General features: G+C 50.8%; 1 protein-coding gene across 1 annotated transcript; it reads left to right on the top strand.

Annotated features, from left to right (window-relative positions):
• The first annotated feature begins 4,178 nt into the window (after positions 1-4,178).
• Positions 4,179-11,051, top strand: LOC130492320 (ras-related and estrogen-regulated growth inhibitor-like protein). Its single transcript, XM_056866119.1, has 4 exons — positions 4,179-4,317; positions 7,300-7,353; positions 8,953-9,029; positions 10,626-11,051. The coding sequence occupies exons 1-4, from the start codon at positions 4,179-4,181 to the stop codon at positions 11,049-11,051; spliced, it is 696 nt and encodes a 231-aa protein (XP_056722097.1).
• Positions 11,052-15,096: the final 4,045 nt, after the last annotated feature.

Below are 15,096 nucleotides of genomic sequence, written 5' to 3'. Positions count from 1 at the left end.
AGGGCATCTTGGCCATCTGGGCATGGAGCAGGGATCACTGGGGTGGGTGCATGGGGAAGTAGTTGTGAAATTCCTGCATTGTGCAGGGGGTTGGACTAGATGACCCTGATGGTCCCTTCCAACTCTGATTCTCAGATTCTCCTTAAAAGGTAGAGAAAACCGGCATATAAAAAACAACTCATCTTCTTCTGATTCTATGACCTTAGGCAGATGATGAGAGGGAGGGCATCTTAGCCATCTTCTGGGCATGGAGTAGGGGGCCACTGGGGGTGTGTGTGGGGGGCGGTAGTTGTGAATTCCCTGCATTGTGCAGGGGGTTGGACTAGATGACCCTGGTGTATCCCTTCCCACTCTATGATTCCAGGGGAGCTGATCCCCATCGCCTGGAGACCCGCTGCAATAGCGGGAGCGCGCCAGACACCCCCGGGAGGTTGGCAACCCCCACACAGAGCTTACCCTCCAAAGCTATGCAGGGGAGCTGATCTCTACCGCCTGTTGCAATAGCGGGAGAGCGCCCGACACCCCCGGGAGGTTGGCAACCCCCACACAGAGCTTACCCTCCAAAGCTGCTTGCAGGGGAGCGGACCTCCGTCGCCTGGAGCGCAGCTGCAACCCTGGGAGGCCTCCAGCTTCCAACCGGGAGGCTGGCAACCGCAGCGGGGGCCCTCCCCACTCTTTCCCCCCTTCGCCGGCCCGAGGCAGGCGGCCCTCTGCACGTGCTCAGGGGCCCAGGGCCCGAAGGCGGGGTAGGGCGGGGGGGACCCTTGGGCGCATCGCGCCTCCTCCGCCAGCTCCGGGCGCGCGCGGCGGCCGCAGCAAGAAGCCCGGGCCGGGGCTGGGGACCGGAGGGGGGGGCCGAGGCCAGGCCGGCGCCGGGGAATGGCGTCAGGAGACGCCCCGCCTCGCCCCCCATCCCTCCGCCCCCCATCCCTCCGCCCCGGCCGGCGAGCCAGAGCCGGGGGAAGGAGGGAGGATGGAGAGGAGGGAGGCTGGAGGCTGGAGCGGGCGGCTGCTGCTGCGCCAGGCAGATGCGCTTCTCCGGCAGCGCTTTTACGCACGGGAGGTTCCGCCCTGGACTTGCCGCTCTTGAGATGCACCTTTCCCCCCCACCCAAATTCTCAGACCTCTGCAGGGGGGTCTATTGTTGAGTTTGGCCATTTATGCCTGGGAGGTTTTGCCCTGGATTTGCCTCCCTTGAGATGCACCTTTCCCCCCCACCCAAATTCTCAGACCTCTGCAGGGGGGTCTATTGTTGAGTGTGGACGTTTATACCCGGGAGGTTTTGCCCTGGATTTGCCCCCTTGAGATGCACTTTCCCCCCATCCAAATTCTCAGACCTCTGCAGGGGGGGTCTATTGTTGAGTTTGGCCGTTTATACCCGGGAGGTTTTGCCCTGGATTTGCCCCTCTTGAGATGAACTTTCCCCCCTCCAAATTCTCAGACCTCTGCAGGGGGGTTGATTGTTGAGTTCGTCTGTTTGTGCCTGGGAGGTTTTGCCCCTCTTGAGATGCACCTTTCCCCCCACCCAAATTCTCAGACCTCTGCAGGGGGGTTATCGTTGAGTTTGGCCATTTGTGCCTGGGAGGTTTTGCCCTGGATTTGCCCCCTTTGAGATGCACTTTTCCCCCATCCAAATTCTGAGACCTCTGCAGGGGGGTTTATTGTTGATTGGTTCTTGTAGGTTACCCGGGCTGTTTATTGTTGAGTTTGACCTTTTATGCACGGGAGGTTTTGCCTTGGATTTGCCGCTCTTTAGATGCACCTTTTCCCCCACCCAAATTCTCAAACCTCTGCAGGGGGGGTTATCGTTGAGTTTGGCCATTTGTGCCTGGTAGGTTTTGCCCTGGATTTGCTCCTCTTGAGATGCACCTTTTTCCCCCCCCCATCCAAATTCCCAGACCTCTGCAGGGGGGGGGGTTATCGTTGAGTTTGGCCATTTATGCCTGGGAGGTTTTGCCCTGGATTTGCCCCTCTTGAGATTCACCTTTCCCCCCACCCAGATTCTCAGACCTCTGCAGGGGGGTCTATTGTTGAGTTTGGCCGTTTATACACGGGAGGTTTTGCCCTGGATTTGCCCCTCTTGAGATGCACCTTTCCCCCCCCCCCCCAAATTCTCAGACCTCTGCAGGGGGGTTTATTGTTGATTGGTTCTTGTAGGTTACCCGGGCTGTTTATTGTTGAGTTTGACCTTTTATGCATGGAAGGTTTTGCCTTGGATTAGCCGCTCTTTAGATGCACCTTTTTCCCCACCCAAATTCTCAAACCTCTGCAGGGAGGGTTATTGTTGAGTTTGGCCGTTTATACACTGGAGGATTTGCCTTGGATTTGCCCCTCTTGAGATGCACTTTCCCCCCATCCAAATTCTCAGACCTCTGCAGGGGGGTTTATTGTTGAGTTTGGCTGTTTGTGCCTGGGAGGTTTTGCCTTGGATTTGCCCTTCTTTAGATGCACCTTTTCCCCCATCCAAATTCTCAGACCATGTTCAGCGGCTGAACATGGACTGACACAAACAGGACACAGGGTCTTATTCCAAGACACTGAAAGACTGGACAATTCTACCAACTATTTTGTCAGATTGCACAGAGAAGCCATTGAAATTCATAAACATCAGCACAACTTTAACAGAAAAGAGGAGAGTTTAAGAATGAATAAGGCTTGGCTTCCTGTTCTGAAAACCTCCAGACTAACAAAGACAACATTCAACAATAGCCATGCAGATTAGCTTTGGATTACACACATTAACAGATCACTTCAGGATACAATGGTTCCATATTAACATACCACACCCTCATTAGCACATTATCTTGATACTTACAGGACAATGATTAGCACATTACTTTTGCAGGACAATACTCAGCTCAAACCCAACCCCTTTCTGACTATATATTACTCTTTCTACACCCTTGACACTGAGAGACACTGTCCTTCAGTGTTACTACTCTGAAGATGCCTGCCACAGTTGCTGGCGAAACGTCAGGAAAGAAAATTCCAAGACCACGGTTACACAGCCCGGATAACCTACAAGAACCAATGAACTCTGACCGTGAAAGCCTTCGACAATATTTAGAATAAACAGGATTCAGCAGGAGATCTTAACCTTGACCAGCAGCCAGCACCTGGCCTTGAAAGGAGGCCAGCCTCTGGTCTGCAGATGTTAATACTAGACAGCGAAAGGAGCTCAGCCAGGGCCTCTTGCCCACACTTGCCAGCCAAACCCCTACTCCAAAGTAGCAAGGCCTGACAGCAACCTGGATCCAGGTCCTGGCTGCTGGTTTCCTCTGCCAAGTGAATGCGGATTCGCTCTTCCTTACCAATGGAGGCACACTTGTACGTGCAGGACGTATAGGCATTCGCTGTGTATTGTAAATGGGGACGCCACCCTCCAGGTGGGACCTGGGGATCCCCTGGAGTGACAGCTCCTCTCCAGACGAAAGAGATCAGCTCCCCTGGAGAAACTGGAGGCTCTGGAGGGTGGACTCTATGGCATTGTACCCCACTAAGGTCCCTGCCTTCCCCAGGCTCCATCCCCAAATCTCCAGGAGTTTCCCAACCTGGAGTTGGCAACCCTACCCCCTCATCCCTGGCAACTCTAAATCGGTTTGTACCAGGTGCAGAATCAAGCCCAAATCTCCTCTAGGGCACCTGAAAATCTGGTGGCGCAAAGTGCCGTCAGGTTTCGTTGATGCCATCCTCCATTGTTTGGAGCACCTTTGCAAATGCACCTTTTATTAAATTCTTTGGGGGAAAGGTAAGACCCCCACACACACACACACACACACATCTTCTGGGGCAGTCCTTCTGGCAAGGGTCAGACAATCCTTTTTGGGATGCCCGGGTAAAGCACAGAAGATCCCCAAATGGCCCTGAAAATAACAAGCCGTAACCTGATTTCCCCACTAATATGGAGGGGAAATGTCCTGACAGCCCCCCACCCCCATCTTTTATGATTATTCCACAGTGAGCTGAATCAATCCTGGACTTTTCCCAGTACTTGGAAGGCGAGCAAAGCCCCTCTTGTTCATTAGGAATGGTACAGCCCATGCAAATCACTCCTACGGATGTGGTGGGGAAAGGAATTGGTTAAAGGGATCAGTTCTCCTTCTGCTTAAACAGAGAGAAGCAGCCAAGAGACAGGCGCTCACTGTTTCCAAAACCTCAGGCGAAGCAACGGTCTCTCCATGGTCCTCCGAATCCCTCTGCGCAGAAGCGCCAGCTTCACCCCGGACCACCAGCCTGCGGCGGAGGTGCCCACCCCCGCCCCATTGAAAATGGAAGTCAATGTGGTGGTCCTGGGGGGAGACAGCGTGGGGAAGTCAGGTGAGTTTTGTGCCTGGAGATGTTAGGTGAGCCGAAAGGGGAGCAGTTAGCAACTTTATGCAGTTAAATACTTGCTGGGATGTGTGACTGTGGGGGGCTGTGCGTACACATGTTTTGCACATACCCAAGGTACGGGGGCAGAACTTAACTTGTGTTTGTGTGTGTTAAGTGCCGTCAAGTCGCTTCCGACTCACGGCGACCCTATGAATCAATGTCTTCCCAAATGTCCTGTCCTTAACAGCCTTGCTCAGATCTTGCAAATTGAGGCTTCCTTTATAGTCTCTTGTTGGGTCTTCCTCTTTTCCTGCTGCCCTCAACTTTTCCTAGCATGATTGTCTTTTCCAGTGACTCTTGTCGTCTCATGATGTGACCAAAGTACGACAGCCTCAGTTTAGTCATTTTAGCTTGATTTAAGCTATAACCCACTGATTTGTTTTTTGGGTTTTTTGGCGGTCCAGGATATCCGTAACACTCTCCTCCAACACCACATTTCAAAGGAATCGACTTTCTTCCTAGCAGCTATCAGAAATTAACTTAGCAAAGCTTTATAGGTGAGGCATTATCTGTGAGCAATAATAGTTGCTAGGGAAATAGTGTAGTTTTTGCCCATGAGCAAACTGCAAACTCATCTTCTAAGAGCCGATGTAACATAGCGGCAAAGAGCCTGAGCTTTGATCCGGGACATTGCTGATATGGTTCGCATCACTGCCACAGACCCACTAGGTTAGGCATGCCACTTTCTCTACTGGCCTGCCTTGCAGGGCTGTTGTGAGGATGGCAACTAGAGCCAGCGTGGTGTCAGGGTTGAAGTGTTGGACTAGGGTCAATGCGACCCATGTTGAATTCTCCACTGTGCCGTGGAAGCTCGCTGCGTGACCTGGGGCCAGTCACACACCCTCGGCCTAACCTATTCAACAGGGTTGTCATGAGGATAAAACGGAGCAGCGGAGGACGACGTAAGCTGCTTTGGGTCCCCATCGGGGAGAAAGCCAGGATATAAATGAAGTAAAGAAATAAATAAATAAAATCCTATGGGTCAGGTGCCAATCACACAATTACTCTAGATTACAGAGCCAGCGTGGTGTAGTGGTTAAGAACGGTGGTTTGTAGCGGTGGAGTCTGATCTGGAGAACTGGGTTGGTTTCCCCACTCCTTCACATGAAGCCAGCTGGGTGACCTTGGGCTAGTCACAGTTCTCTTAGAGCTTTCTCAGCCCCACCTACCTCACAGGGCATCTGTTGTGGGGAGGGGAAGGGAAGGTGATTGTAAACCGGTTTGATTCTCCCTTAAGTGGCAGAGAAAGTCGGCATATAAAAACCAACTCTTCTTCTTAAGCCTGTTGATTTTCAAATGCTGTGAAAATGCTATTTGTAGATGAGAAGTATCATCAGATGAGCAGAGTGAACACTGATGGAAAAAATAAAAGGAAGAAACTGTTAAGGTATCTCATAGCTTGGGGGTTGGTCTGCTATGCTTTCCTATTTACATTTTAGAACTCTCCAAGTAGTATCCACAATTCTATCAAATTGTTCAATGAAATGACTCCTGTTTTTTAAAAAAATATATTTCTATTAAATTACATAGAGATACATTATATGAACAGAAAATACAAAAACTCCCACCCAGGCCACATGTCCAGTCCCTGGGAGAGATAAAATGGACAACAAAAAATAAAAAGAATTAATATCTACCATTAAGTGCTACAAAGACCATCATAAAACATTTTAAAGAAATGACTCCTGTATTTTGAAGATGGCTTCCCTACACAGCAGCTGCCTGACTTGGGTACCAATACAGGATTCTGACATTTAAGTGAGACGTCGCTAGAATGTTATTAACTGGATCTGGTGCCTGCAGGTCCTGTTGAACGCCGTAGCAAATACCCAGCAAGGTCAGTGGGGCTTATTCCCCATTAAAGGGCACACTAGGATTGCAGCTTAGTCTATCGCCAGCCCTCCTTTGTTTGAATTTGTGCATAAGTAAAACGGTGGCAAATATTGTGGTTTATGAGTCCAAGCTGCAAGAATCAGTTCTGGGCTCTGAAAAAAACATTGGGAGTTAATCCTATAAAAAAAATAGAGCAAATTTTTGCAACCCAGATCTGGCCAGTTGACTTTTTGAGGACTTTTGAGAGCCAGCGTGGTATAGTGGTTAAGAGCAGTGGACTCTAATCTGGAGAACCGGGTTCGATGCCCACTCCTTCACATGAGCGGCGGACTCTAATCTGGGTGACCTTGGGCTAGTCACAGTTCTCTTAGAGCTCTCTCAGTCCCCACCTACCTCACAGGGTGCCTGTTGTGGGGAGAGGAAGGGGAGACTGTAAGCCCCTTTGATACTCCTGAAAAGGGAGAGACTATTGTATTTTGGTCACAATATGAGAAGACAAGAGTCACTGGAAAAGACAATCATGCTAGGAAAAGTGGAGGCCAGCAGGAAAAGAGGAAGACCCAACAAGAGATGGATGGACTCAATAAAGGAAGCCATGGCCCTCAACTTGCAAGATCTGAGCAAAGCTGTCAAAGACAGGACGTTTTGGAGGACATTGGGGGTTACCGCACTTTGTATTCCCAGCAATGTATTAAGAGTTTGAAAATGTTATAAAAAAACATCGCTTTAAAAGGGTTTTTGGATACCACGGCTTATAAATGGTTGGAAGACGTCTTCACAGCTAAAGGGGCCAAACAAAGTGCGAACAGTATTTTTTATAACATTATCAAACTCTTAATACATCGCTGGGAATACAAGTGCGGTAACCCATTGATTCGTAGGGTGGCCATGAGCCGGAGGTGACTTGATGGCACTTAACACACACAAAAGGGAGAGAAAATCAGCATATAAAAACCTCTTCTTTTTTCTTCAGTGCAGGCTTGTGTCCACCCTCCCCACCCCCTTCCCTCTCAGCTCAGGAATAGGAAAAAAAATGTGTCGTCCCCCCCCAATAAATCCAGTGTCACAATCACAGCTCCCACTCTTTTTTCGCAGCTTTGACAGTTCGCTTTCTCACCAGGCGATTCATCGGTGAATACGGAGACATGGGTGAGTTGCCGTCATCCCTTGGCGGGATTTGTGCTTGTGAACCTCACGTTGTCCTTTTGTCTGTTTGGGGGGGGCTTAGCTGAATCAGAAAGGGCTGGCATCCAGGACTGGTGTCAGGGATTGGCCCCACAGGGCACCTGCCTAGCTCCCTTGGCCAACGGGAGGCCCCAAGAAGACCACGTGAAGCTTCCTTACACTGGATCAGACCCTTGTCCATCGGAGTCAGTATTGGCTACTCAGGCCAGCAGCGGCTCTCCAGGGTCTCAGGCTGAGGCCTTTCACATCACCTTCTTGCCTAGTCCCTTCAACTGGAGATGCCGGGGATTGATCCTGGGACATTCAGGATGCCGAGCAGAGGCTCTACCACTCAGCCACAGCTTTTATACCCCAATTTACTCTATCTTTAGGGAGTCTCAAACCGGCTTACAATCACCTTCTTTTCCCCTCCCCACAACAGACACCTTGTGAGGTAGGTGGGACCGAGAGAGTTCAGAGAGAACTGTGACTATCCCAAGGTCACCCAGCAGGCTGCATGAGGAGGAGTGGGGAAACTAACCTGGTTCTCCAGATTACAGTCTTGTACTCATGTGGAGGAGGGGGGAATCAAACCTGTCCTCTAGATCAGAGTCCACTACTCCTAACCACACCACGCTGGCTCGTCCTGTACTATGGCTGTCTTTTCCCCTCCAAAGGGCATAAACCAGCCCAGGAGAAGATTTCAAGTTGGGAAATTGGTCCAGGGGAGGAGACCCCCTCCTCACCTCAGTACAACAGCCATGATCTTTACTCCACGCACACTGTATTTTGCAACTAAAACACATATTTGGGGGATTTGATCACAGATCTGCAGCATCAAATGTAGTTTGGCCCTTCTAATGGCTGTGTCCTTGAGCAACTGTGGAACTCCCTGCCCCAAGATATGGTGACTGCTGCCAACTTGGAAGGCTTTAAGAGGGGAGTGGACATGGTCATGGAGGAGAGGGCTATCCATGGCTACTAGTCCAAATGAATACTAGTCATGATGCACACCTACTCTCTCCAGTATCGGAGGACCATGCCTATTATATTAGGTGCTGTGGAACACAGGCAGGATGGTGCTGCTGCAGCCGTCTTGCTTGTGGGCTTCCTAGAAGCCCCTGGTTGGCCGCTGGGTGAACAGACTGTTGGACTTGATGGGCCTTGGTCTGATCCAGCAGGGCTTTTCTCATGTTCTTATGTTCACACTTACTAGGAAACGAGTCTTCTCAAATTTGGTGGGTCTTACTACCAAGGAGATTTGCTTATTCAGCAAAGCAAATCTTGAGATGTTTAGAAAAGAACGTCACTGGTAGCTTGCTGTGTGTTCCTGGCGCCGCAGGGGAGAAGGGTATGCGTCACAGACGCATCTGTGGCACTGAGGGCAGAAGCCCAAGCAGCTGGGGGCATGCATAAGACGTCAGGTTTACGAACCTTGCTTTGTGGAGCTGACGGTTTCTAACGCCTAGAGGCGAGTGCCAGGTAAGAAAAAGGAGTGGCAGAACAGATGCTGAGATTGGAAGCAAGGACAGGGCCCTGGGGAGTGGTTTTCTGGCAACGTTGCTTCTTTTTTTTCCTCCCCAGAGTCTGTCTACACCCACACGCTGGCCGTGGAAGGCAAGGAGATCCTTTTCCACATCTGGGACTTCCCTTGCTCACAGGTGAGAGGTTTCCTTGTCTGTCTTTGCGCACCTAGAGGTCCTAAATTGGGTGGAGGTAACCGTCAGGAGCCTCTCGTGAAAAGGCAGAACTAAATGTGGGTGAAGAGGGGTGAGTTTCGGAGCTTGGGCCAGGATCCTGGCAAGAGACCCCTGAACTGAGCAGAAGAACAGAAGAAAGGCCCTGCTGGATCAGACCAAGGCCCATAAAGTCCAGCCGTCAACACATCCTGGGGCAGGGAGTTCCACAATTTAACTTTCTAACTGGCAATGGCTGGGACAGGGAAGCAAGCAGAATCGGCCCATTCAACCTGCCAGGTAGGTTAGACTGAGAGAGAGAGTGTGACCAGTCCAAAGTCACCTGAAAAGTTTTATGGTGGAACAGGGATTTGAACCTGTATCTGTCATCACTCGAACTTCTACGCTACGCTGGCTGGATGGACCCTAGGCACACAAAACAGGGTGGACATTGAAAAGCGCTGGCCAGCGCGGTTAAGAGCGGCGGACTCTAATCTGGAGAACTAGGTTCGATTCCCCACTCCTCCACATGAGCGGCGGACTCTAATCTGGAGAACCGGGTTGGTTTCCCCACTCCTCCACATGAAGCCTGCCGGGTCACCTTGGGCTAGTCTCAGTTCTCTCTGGACTCTCTCAGCCCCACCTTCCTCACAAGCTATCTGTTGTGGGGAGAGGAAGAGAAGGCGATTGTAACCCGCTTTGAGACTCCTTAATGGTAGAAGAAGCAGCGCTGGTTTTTATATGCCGACTTTCCGTACCACTTAAGGAAGAATCAAACCAGCTTACAATCACCTTCCCTTCCCCTCCCCACAACAGACACCCTGTGAGGTAAGTGGGGCTGAGAGAACTCTAAGAGAGCTGTGACTTGCCCAAGATGACCCCTGCTGGCTTCACGTGGAGGAGTGGGGAAACAAATCCAGTTCACCAGATTAGCCTCCGCTGCTCATGTGGAGGAGTGGGGAATCAAACCCGGTTCTCCAGTTCAGACTCCACCACCGCTCTTAAGCACAACACCATGCTGGTAGAGAAAAGCAGGGTATAAAAACTTCCTCTTCCTCTTCTTCCTCTTCTTCCTCTTCTTCTTCTTCTTATGTTAAGTGGCGTCAAGACGCTTCCAACTCATGGCGACCCTATGAATGAAAGTCCTCCAAAATGTCCTATCTTTGATCGCCTTGCTCAGATCTTGCAAACTGAGGGCTGTGACTTCCTTTATTGAGTCCATCCATCTCTTGTTGGATCTTCCTCTTTTCCTGCTGCCCTCAGCTTTTCCTAGCATGACTGTCTTTTCCAGTGACTCTTGTCTTCTCATAATGTGACCAAAATACAATACCTTCAGTTTAGTCATTTTAGCTCCTAGGGTCAGTTCAGGCTTGATTCAATCTATAACCCACTGATTTGTTTTTTTGGCAGTCCACAGTATCCGTAACACTCTCCTCCAACACCACATTTCAAAGGAGTCTATTACTATCAGCTTTCTTCAATGTCCAGCTTTCACACCCATACATTATTATTGTTGTTATTATTATTATTATTCCCTATTTCACAGCTTCCTTGTGTTTCCCAACTTCTCTCTCCTCTCAGGTCCGAGCAGACGACAACTCTTCCAAGGAGAAGCGGATCCAGTGGGCCGACGGCTTCATCTTGGTCTACAGCATCTGCGACCGAGCCAGCTTCGCCAGCCTCCAGCCCAAAGTCCAGGGCATCAAGGCCGCCAAGGAAGGCGCCGGCCAAGACAAGGTGCCCATCGCCATCGTGGGCAACAAGAGGGACCTGCACCACCGGCGAGCCGTCTCGAGCGAGGAGGGGCGCCTCCTGGCACTCTCCTTGGACTGCGAGTTCTACGAGGTGTCGGCGGCCGAAGCCTACCACGGAGCGCTCATGGTTTTCCACGGCCTGGCGGAGCGCGTCTGCGAGGCCAAGCTGGCGCTGAAAAAGGGCGCGGGCCTCCGCGGCATCGTCAAGAGCGTGTCTTCCGTGTTTGCTCGGAAGAGGACGGACTCGATGTGAGCCGTCGCTGAGGGGCTGCTGGGGACTGAGCGGCAGGAGGGCCGCCGTCCTCCGGTTCGTAAGGGAGAGTGGAGCACGGATCAGGTCTTGTGGAAAGGAACAACTCCACCAGGCGACCTCTCGCCCAAGACGGTCTGCAGACTGGCTCAAACCATTAGGCCGCACAGCTGATAGCTGGAGGGGGGAGGGTAGAATTCAAGAGGTGCCAGCCTACACTCAAGGGGGGAAATACTCAGCCCACCCACCTCAGAATCTGGAGACAAAAGAATTTGGAGCTGGGAGAAGAAGAAGAGTTGGTTTTTATATGCTGACTTTCTCTAGCACTTAAGGGACACTTAAATCAGCTTACAATCACCTTTCCTTCTCCTCCCCACAACAGACACCCTGTGAGGTTGGTGGGGCTGAGAGTGTGTGACTAGCCCAAGGTCATCCAGCTGGCTTCATGTGGAGGAGTGGGGAAACAAATCCGGGCCCCAGATTAGCCTCCGCCACTCATGTGGAGGAGTGGGGAATCAAACCCGGTTCTCCAGTCCACCGCTCCAAAACACCACTCTTAACCACTACACCACTCTGGAGCCTTGCGAAGCAGGCCTGCTCAGAGTTAAGCCCTCCCAGCAAAGCGGCGTTGGGATCGCAGCCCACTTCCTAATTCAGGGATAATTAGGAACTTGGCGCAATACGATCTTAGCCTCACCTGGTAGAGTCTGGCATCCATCCCTCCGTGGTATTAGCCGCCTGGGGAAACAGATCTTCAGCTACATCTCTTTCCCCCGAGATCTTTGCCAAACACTCCTTCCGCCTCCAGCGCTGTCGAACTCGCGTTAGTTCCCAAGCGGTGGCGATGCAAGTCCGTGCCGAGAACTCCGTGTCCTCTCTTCCTTCGGGATCCGTTCCCTGACAGCATGCGGCTGCTGTTGTTCAGCAGTGTTCTTGCATGCGCCTGTACAGACAGAGACGTGGCTTTTTTCCAGAGCTTGTGTGGGTGCGGCGGATCTGAAATAATCTGGCCCCGGGCAGATGCTGCGTCTGCTGGGAAAGTATCCCCCGGGCCCCTGACGGTTGGTGAAGTTGGCAGCCGGTAAGGGGATGACTCCTCAAAGCGTGAGAAGGAAGCAAGGTTCCCGGCCCTCCAACCCCAGACGCGCAGGGCACCCGGCAGCGGCGATGGAAGGGCATTATGTAGTTGTTAAGAGCGGTGGTTTGGAGCGGTGGACTCTGATCTGGAGAACCGGGTTCGATTCCCCATTCATCCACGTGAGAGGCGGAGGCTAATCTGGTGGACCGGATTTGTTTCCCCTCTCCTACACATGAAGCCAGCTGGGTGGCCTTGGGCTAGTCACACTCTCTCAGCCCCACCTACCTCGCAGGGTGTCTGTTGTGGGGAAGGGAAGGTGATTGTAAGCTGGTTGGATTCTTCCTTAAGTGGTAGAGAAAGTCAGCATAGAAAAACCAACTTCTCTTCCTCCTCTTCTTCTTGTATATGCTCAGAGCACACCTCTCCCACCCATCTTCTGCTGATGCGATGGAAACCATCTTTCAGTCAACACAGAACCCAGCACTAGCTCTGGAAAAAGATTCTTGGATCCAGCCAACATGGCTCGGGTGAGAGTCTGGTGTAGTGGTTAGAGCATGGGACTAGGAGCTTGGAGACCCAGGTTCAAATCCCCCACTCTGCCAGGGAAGCCTGCTGGGTGACCTCGGGCTGATCACACACTATCAGGCTAGCCTACCTCACGGGTATATTGTGAGGAGCGGAGAAGAGAGAGAAGCTGCTATGGATCCCTACTGGGGAAGAAAAGTGGGGTATCAACAAAGTAAATAAATAAAAAACAGAGTACAATCGCCGAATGCATTCGCTCTGCTTATTTCAGCTGCAGAAATGATGCTGCCCTATTAAATAAAACCCGCACGGGTTTTTGCCCACCAAAGGACCTCAGAGAAGTCCACCTTTAAGACTGGATGGAGATAACCATCCCTTGTGAGTCGACGAAGTGCCGTGTTGATCTACGTGAGGGGAACATCTTGGTTGGATCCCACGTTGCGAATAAACTGTCAAACCAAGGGCGAAGCGGAAGTTCTGTGAGCACAAGACAGGGAGTTTATTGGGAGTTGACATGTTTTCAGTGGATCAGAGATAATCTGCAGAAGCTGTAGTTTATTTAAGGAAGGTATTCATTATAAGTAGGTAGACGTTTCCAAACATAAAAATAACTGTTCTTACACATCTCTGATGCTAACAATTCCTAGACGTTAAAATACATACAATAGGGCCTGGCGCGTAGAAAGTTCTCTTTGGCCATTTATGCAGGGTGAATTTTGATGCTCGCTCAAAGCTTTTTTTAAATGCAACCTTTAAAATGCCTATCCATGGTCCCGAAGCAAAAGGAGAAATTCCACCACCACCCCACTCGCCTGCGCCTTCGTTCCTTCCATTAGCAACTGCCGTTTGCATAGCTAACGCACGGCTGTGATTTTGCATGCTTCCTGGAGGGGATTCTTCAAGGCAGGGGCGGAGCAAACACAAAAGGTCACGTTAAAGGGGCTGTTAAGGTATGTGCCGGCTTCACAGTCGCTTCCTGAATGGCGGTTCAGCGTGAAAAACTCAAATAAATGTGCGGGGCACTTCAGCCTGGAACGCGCTGCTGATTACCAAGCATAAATGGCCTTTGGGGAGGGACTGAAGCTCAGTGGTAGAGCATCTGCTTTGTCTGCCTGTTCTCAGTGTCTGGAATCTCCAGAAAAACCAACTCAGGAAGTCGGTGATGCAAAAGATCTCTTCCTGAAATCCTGGAGGGCTGCTGCCGGTCAGAGCGGGAAACGGTGACCTTGGTAGACCAAAGGTCTGACACCAGAGAAAGGAACTTAAATAAGGGGCCAAAGCTAAGTGGCAGAGCCTCTGCCTTGCATGTAGAAGGTCCCATGTTCAATTCCTGGCACCTCCAGTTAAAGAGATCGGGCAGAAGATGATGTGAAAGGACCTTGACCAGAGACCCCGGAGAGCTGCTCTGGGTCAGAGTAGACAATAATGACCTTGGTGGACTAAAGGTCTGACTCGGTATAAGGCAGCTGCATGTGATTATTGTGCTACAGGTAAGTATCCTTTATCCGGACCGCTTGGGACCAGAAGTGGTCCATATTTTGGATCTTTCCATATTTTAGAATATTTTGGAATGTTTATGCATACATGAGATATCTTTGGGATGGGACCCAAGTCTAAACACGAAATTCATTTATGTTTTATATATACTTTATACACATAGCCTGAATGTAATTTAAAGCAATATTTTTTAACAATTGTGTGTACATTGAACCATCAGTGGGGGAGAGGCTGTGGCTCAGTGGTAGAGCATCTGGTTGGCATGCAGAAGGTCCCAGGTTTAATCCCCGGCATCTCCAGTTAAAGGGACCAAACAAGTAGGTGATGCGAAAGACCTCTTCCTGAGACCCTGGAGAGCTGCTGCCGATCTGAGTAGACAATATTGACTTTGATGGACCAAGGGTCTGATTCAGTATAAGGCAGCTTCACATGTTCATGTGCTGAGGGCCTATGAGTAATGCCCACATGCTGGCTTAAAAGGTCCGGTGTTCAGATCAGTCCGCATATTCAGATCAGTCCAGATAAGGGATGCTCAACTGTATGAGGAAATCCCTGGTTCCTCCATTCACATCTTTATAGCCAGCCCTATCCGCACCAGAAACATGGCAGCCCCACCTAGCAAGGCAGGTAAGCTACAGCCCCAGTTCATAAGGAACTTGCCTAGGGTTGTCAGGTCCCTCTTTGCCAACGGCAGGAGGTTTTTGGGACGGAGCATGAGGAGGGTGGGGTTTGGGGAGGGGCTTCAATGCCATAGAGTCCAATTGCCAAAGCGGCCATTTTCTCCAGGTGAACTGATCTCTATCAGTTGGAGATCAGTTGTAATAGCAGGAGATCTCCAGCTACTACATAGAGGCTGGCAACCCTAAACTTGCCGTGGAAGCTTGCAAAGCCAGTAGGAAGAATGAGCAGACTCGGACTGAAGGGAGACACCGGGCCATTCAGTCTTTC

Source organism: Euleptes europaea, chromosome 20 (assembly GCF_029931775.1).
Source record: "Euleptes europaea isolate rEulEur1 chromosome 20, rEulEur1.hap1, whole genome shotgun sequence".
NCBI lineage: Eukaryota > Metazoa > Chordata > Lepidosauria > Squamata > Sphaerodactylidae > Euleptes > Euleptes europaea.
This window is presented reverse-complemented; position numbering and strand designations above follow the sequence as displayed.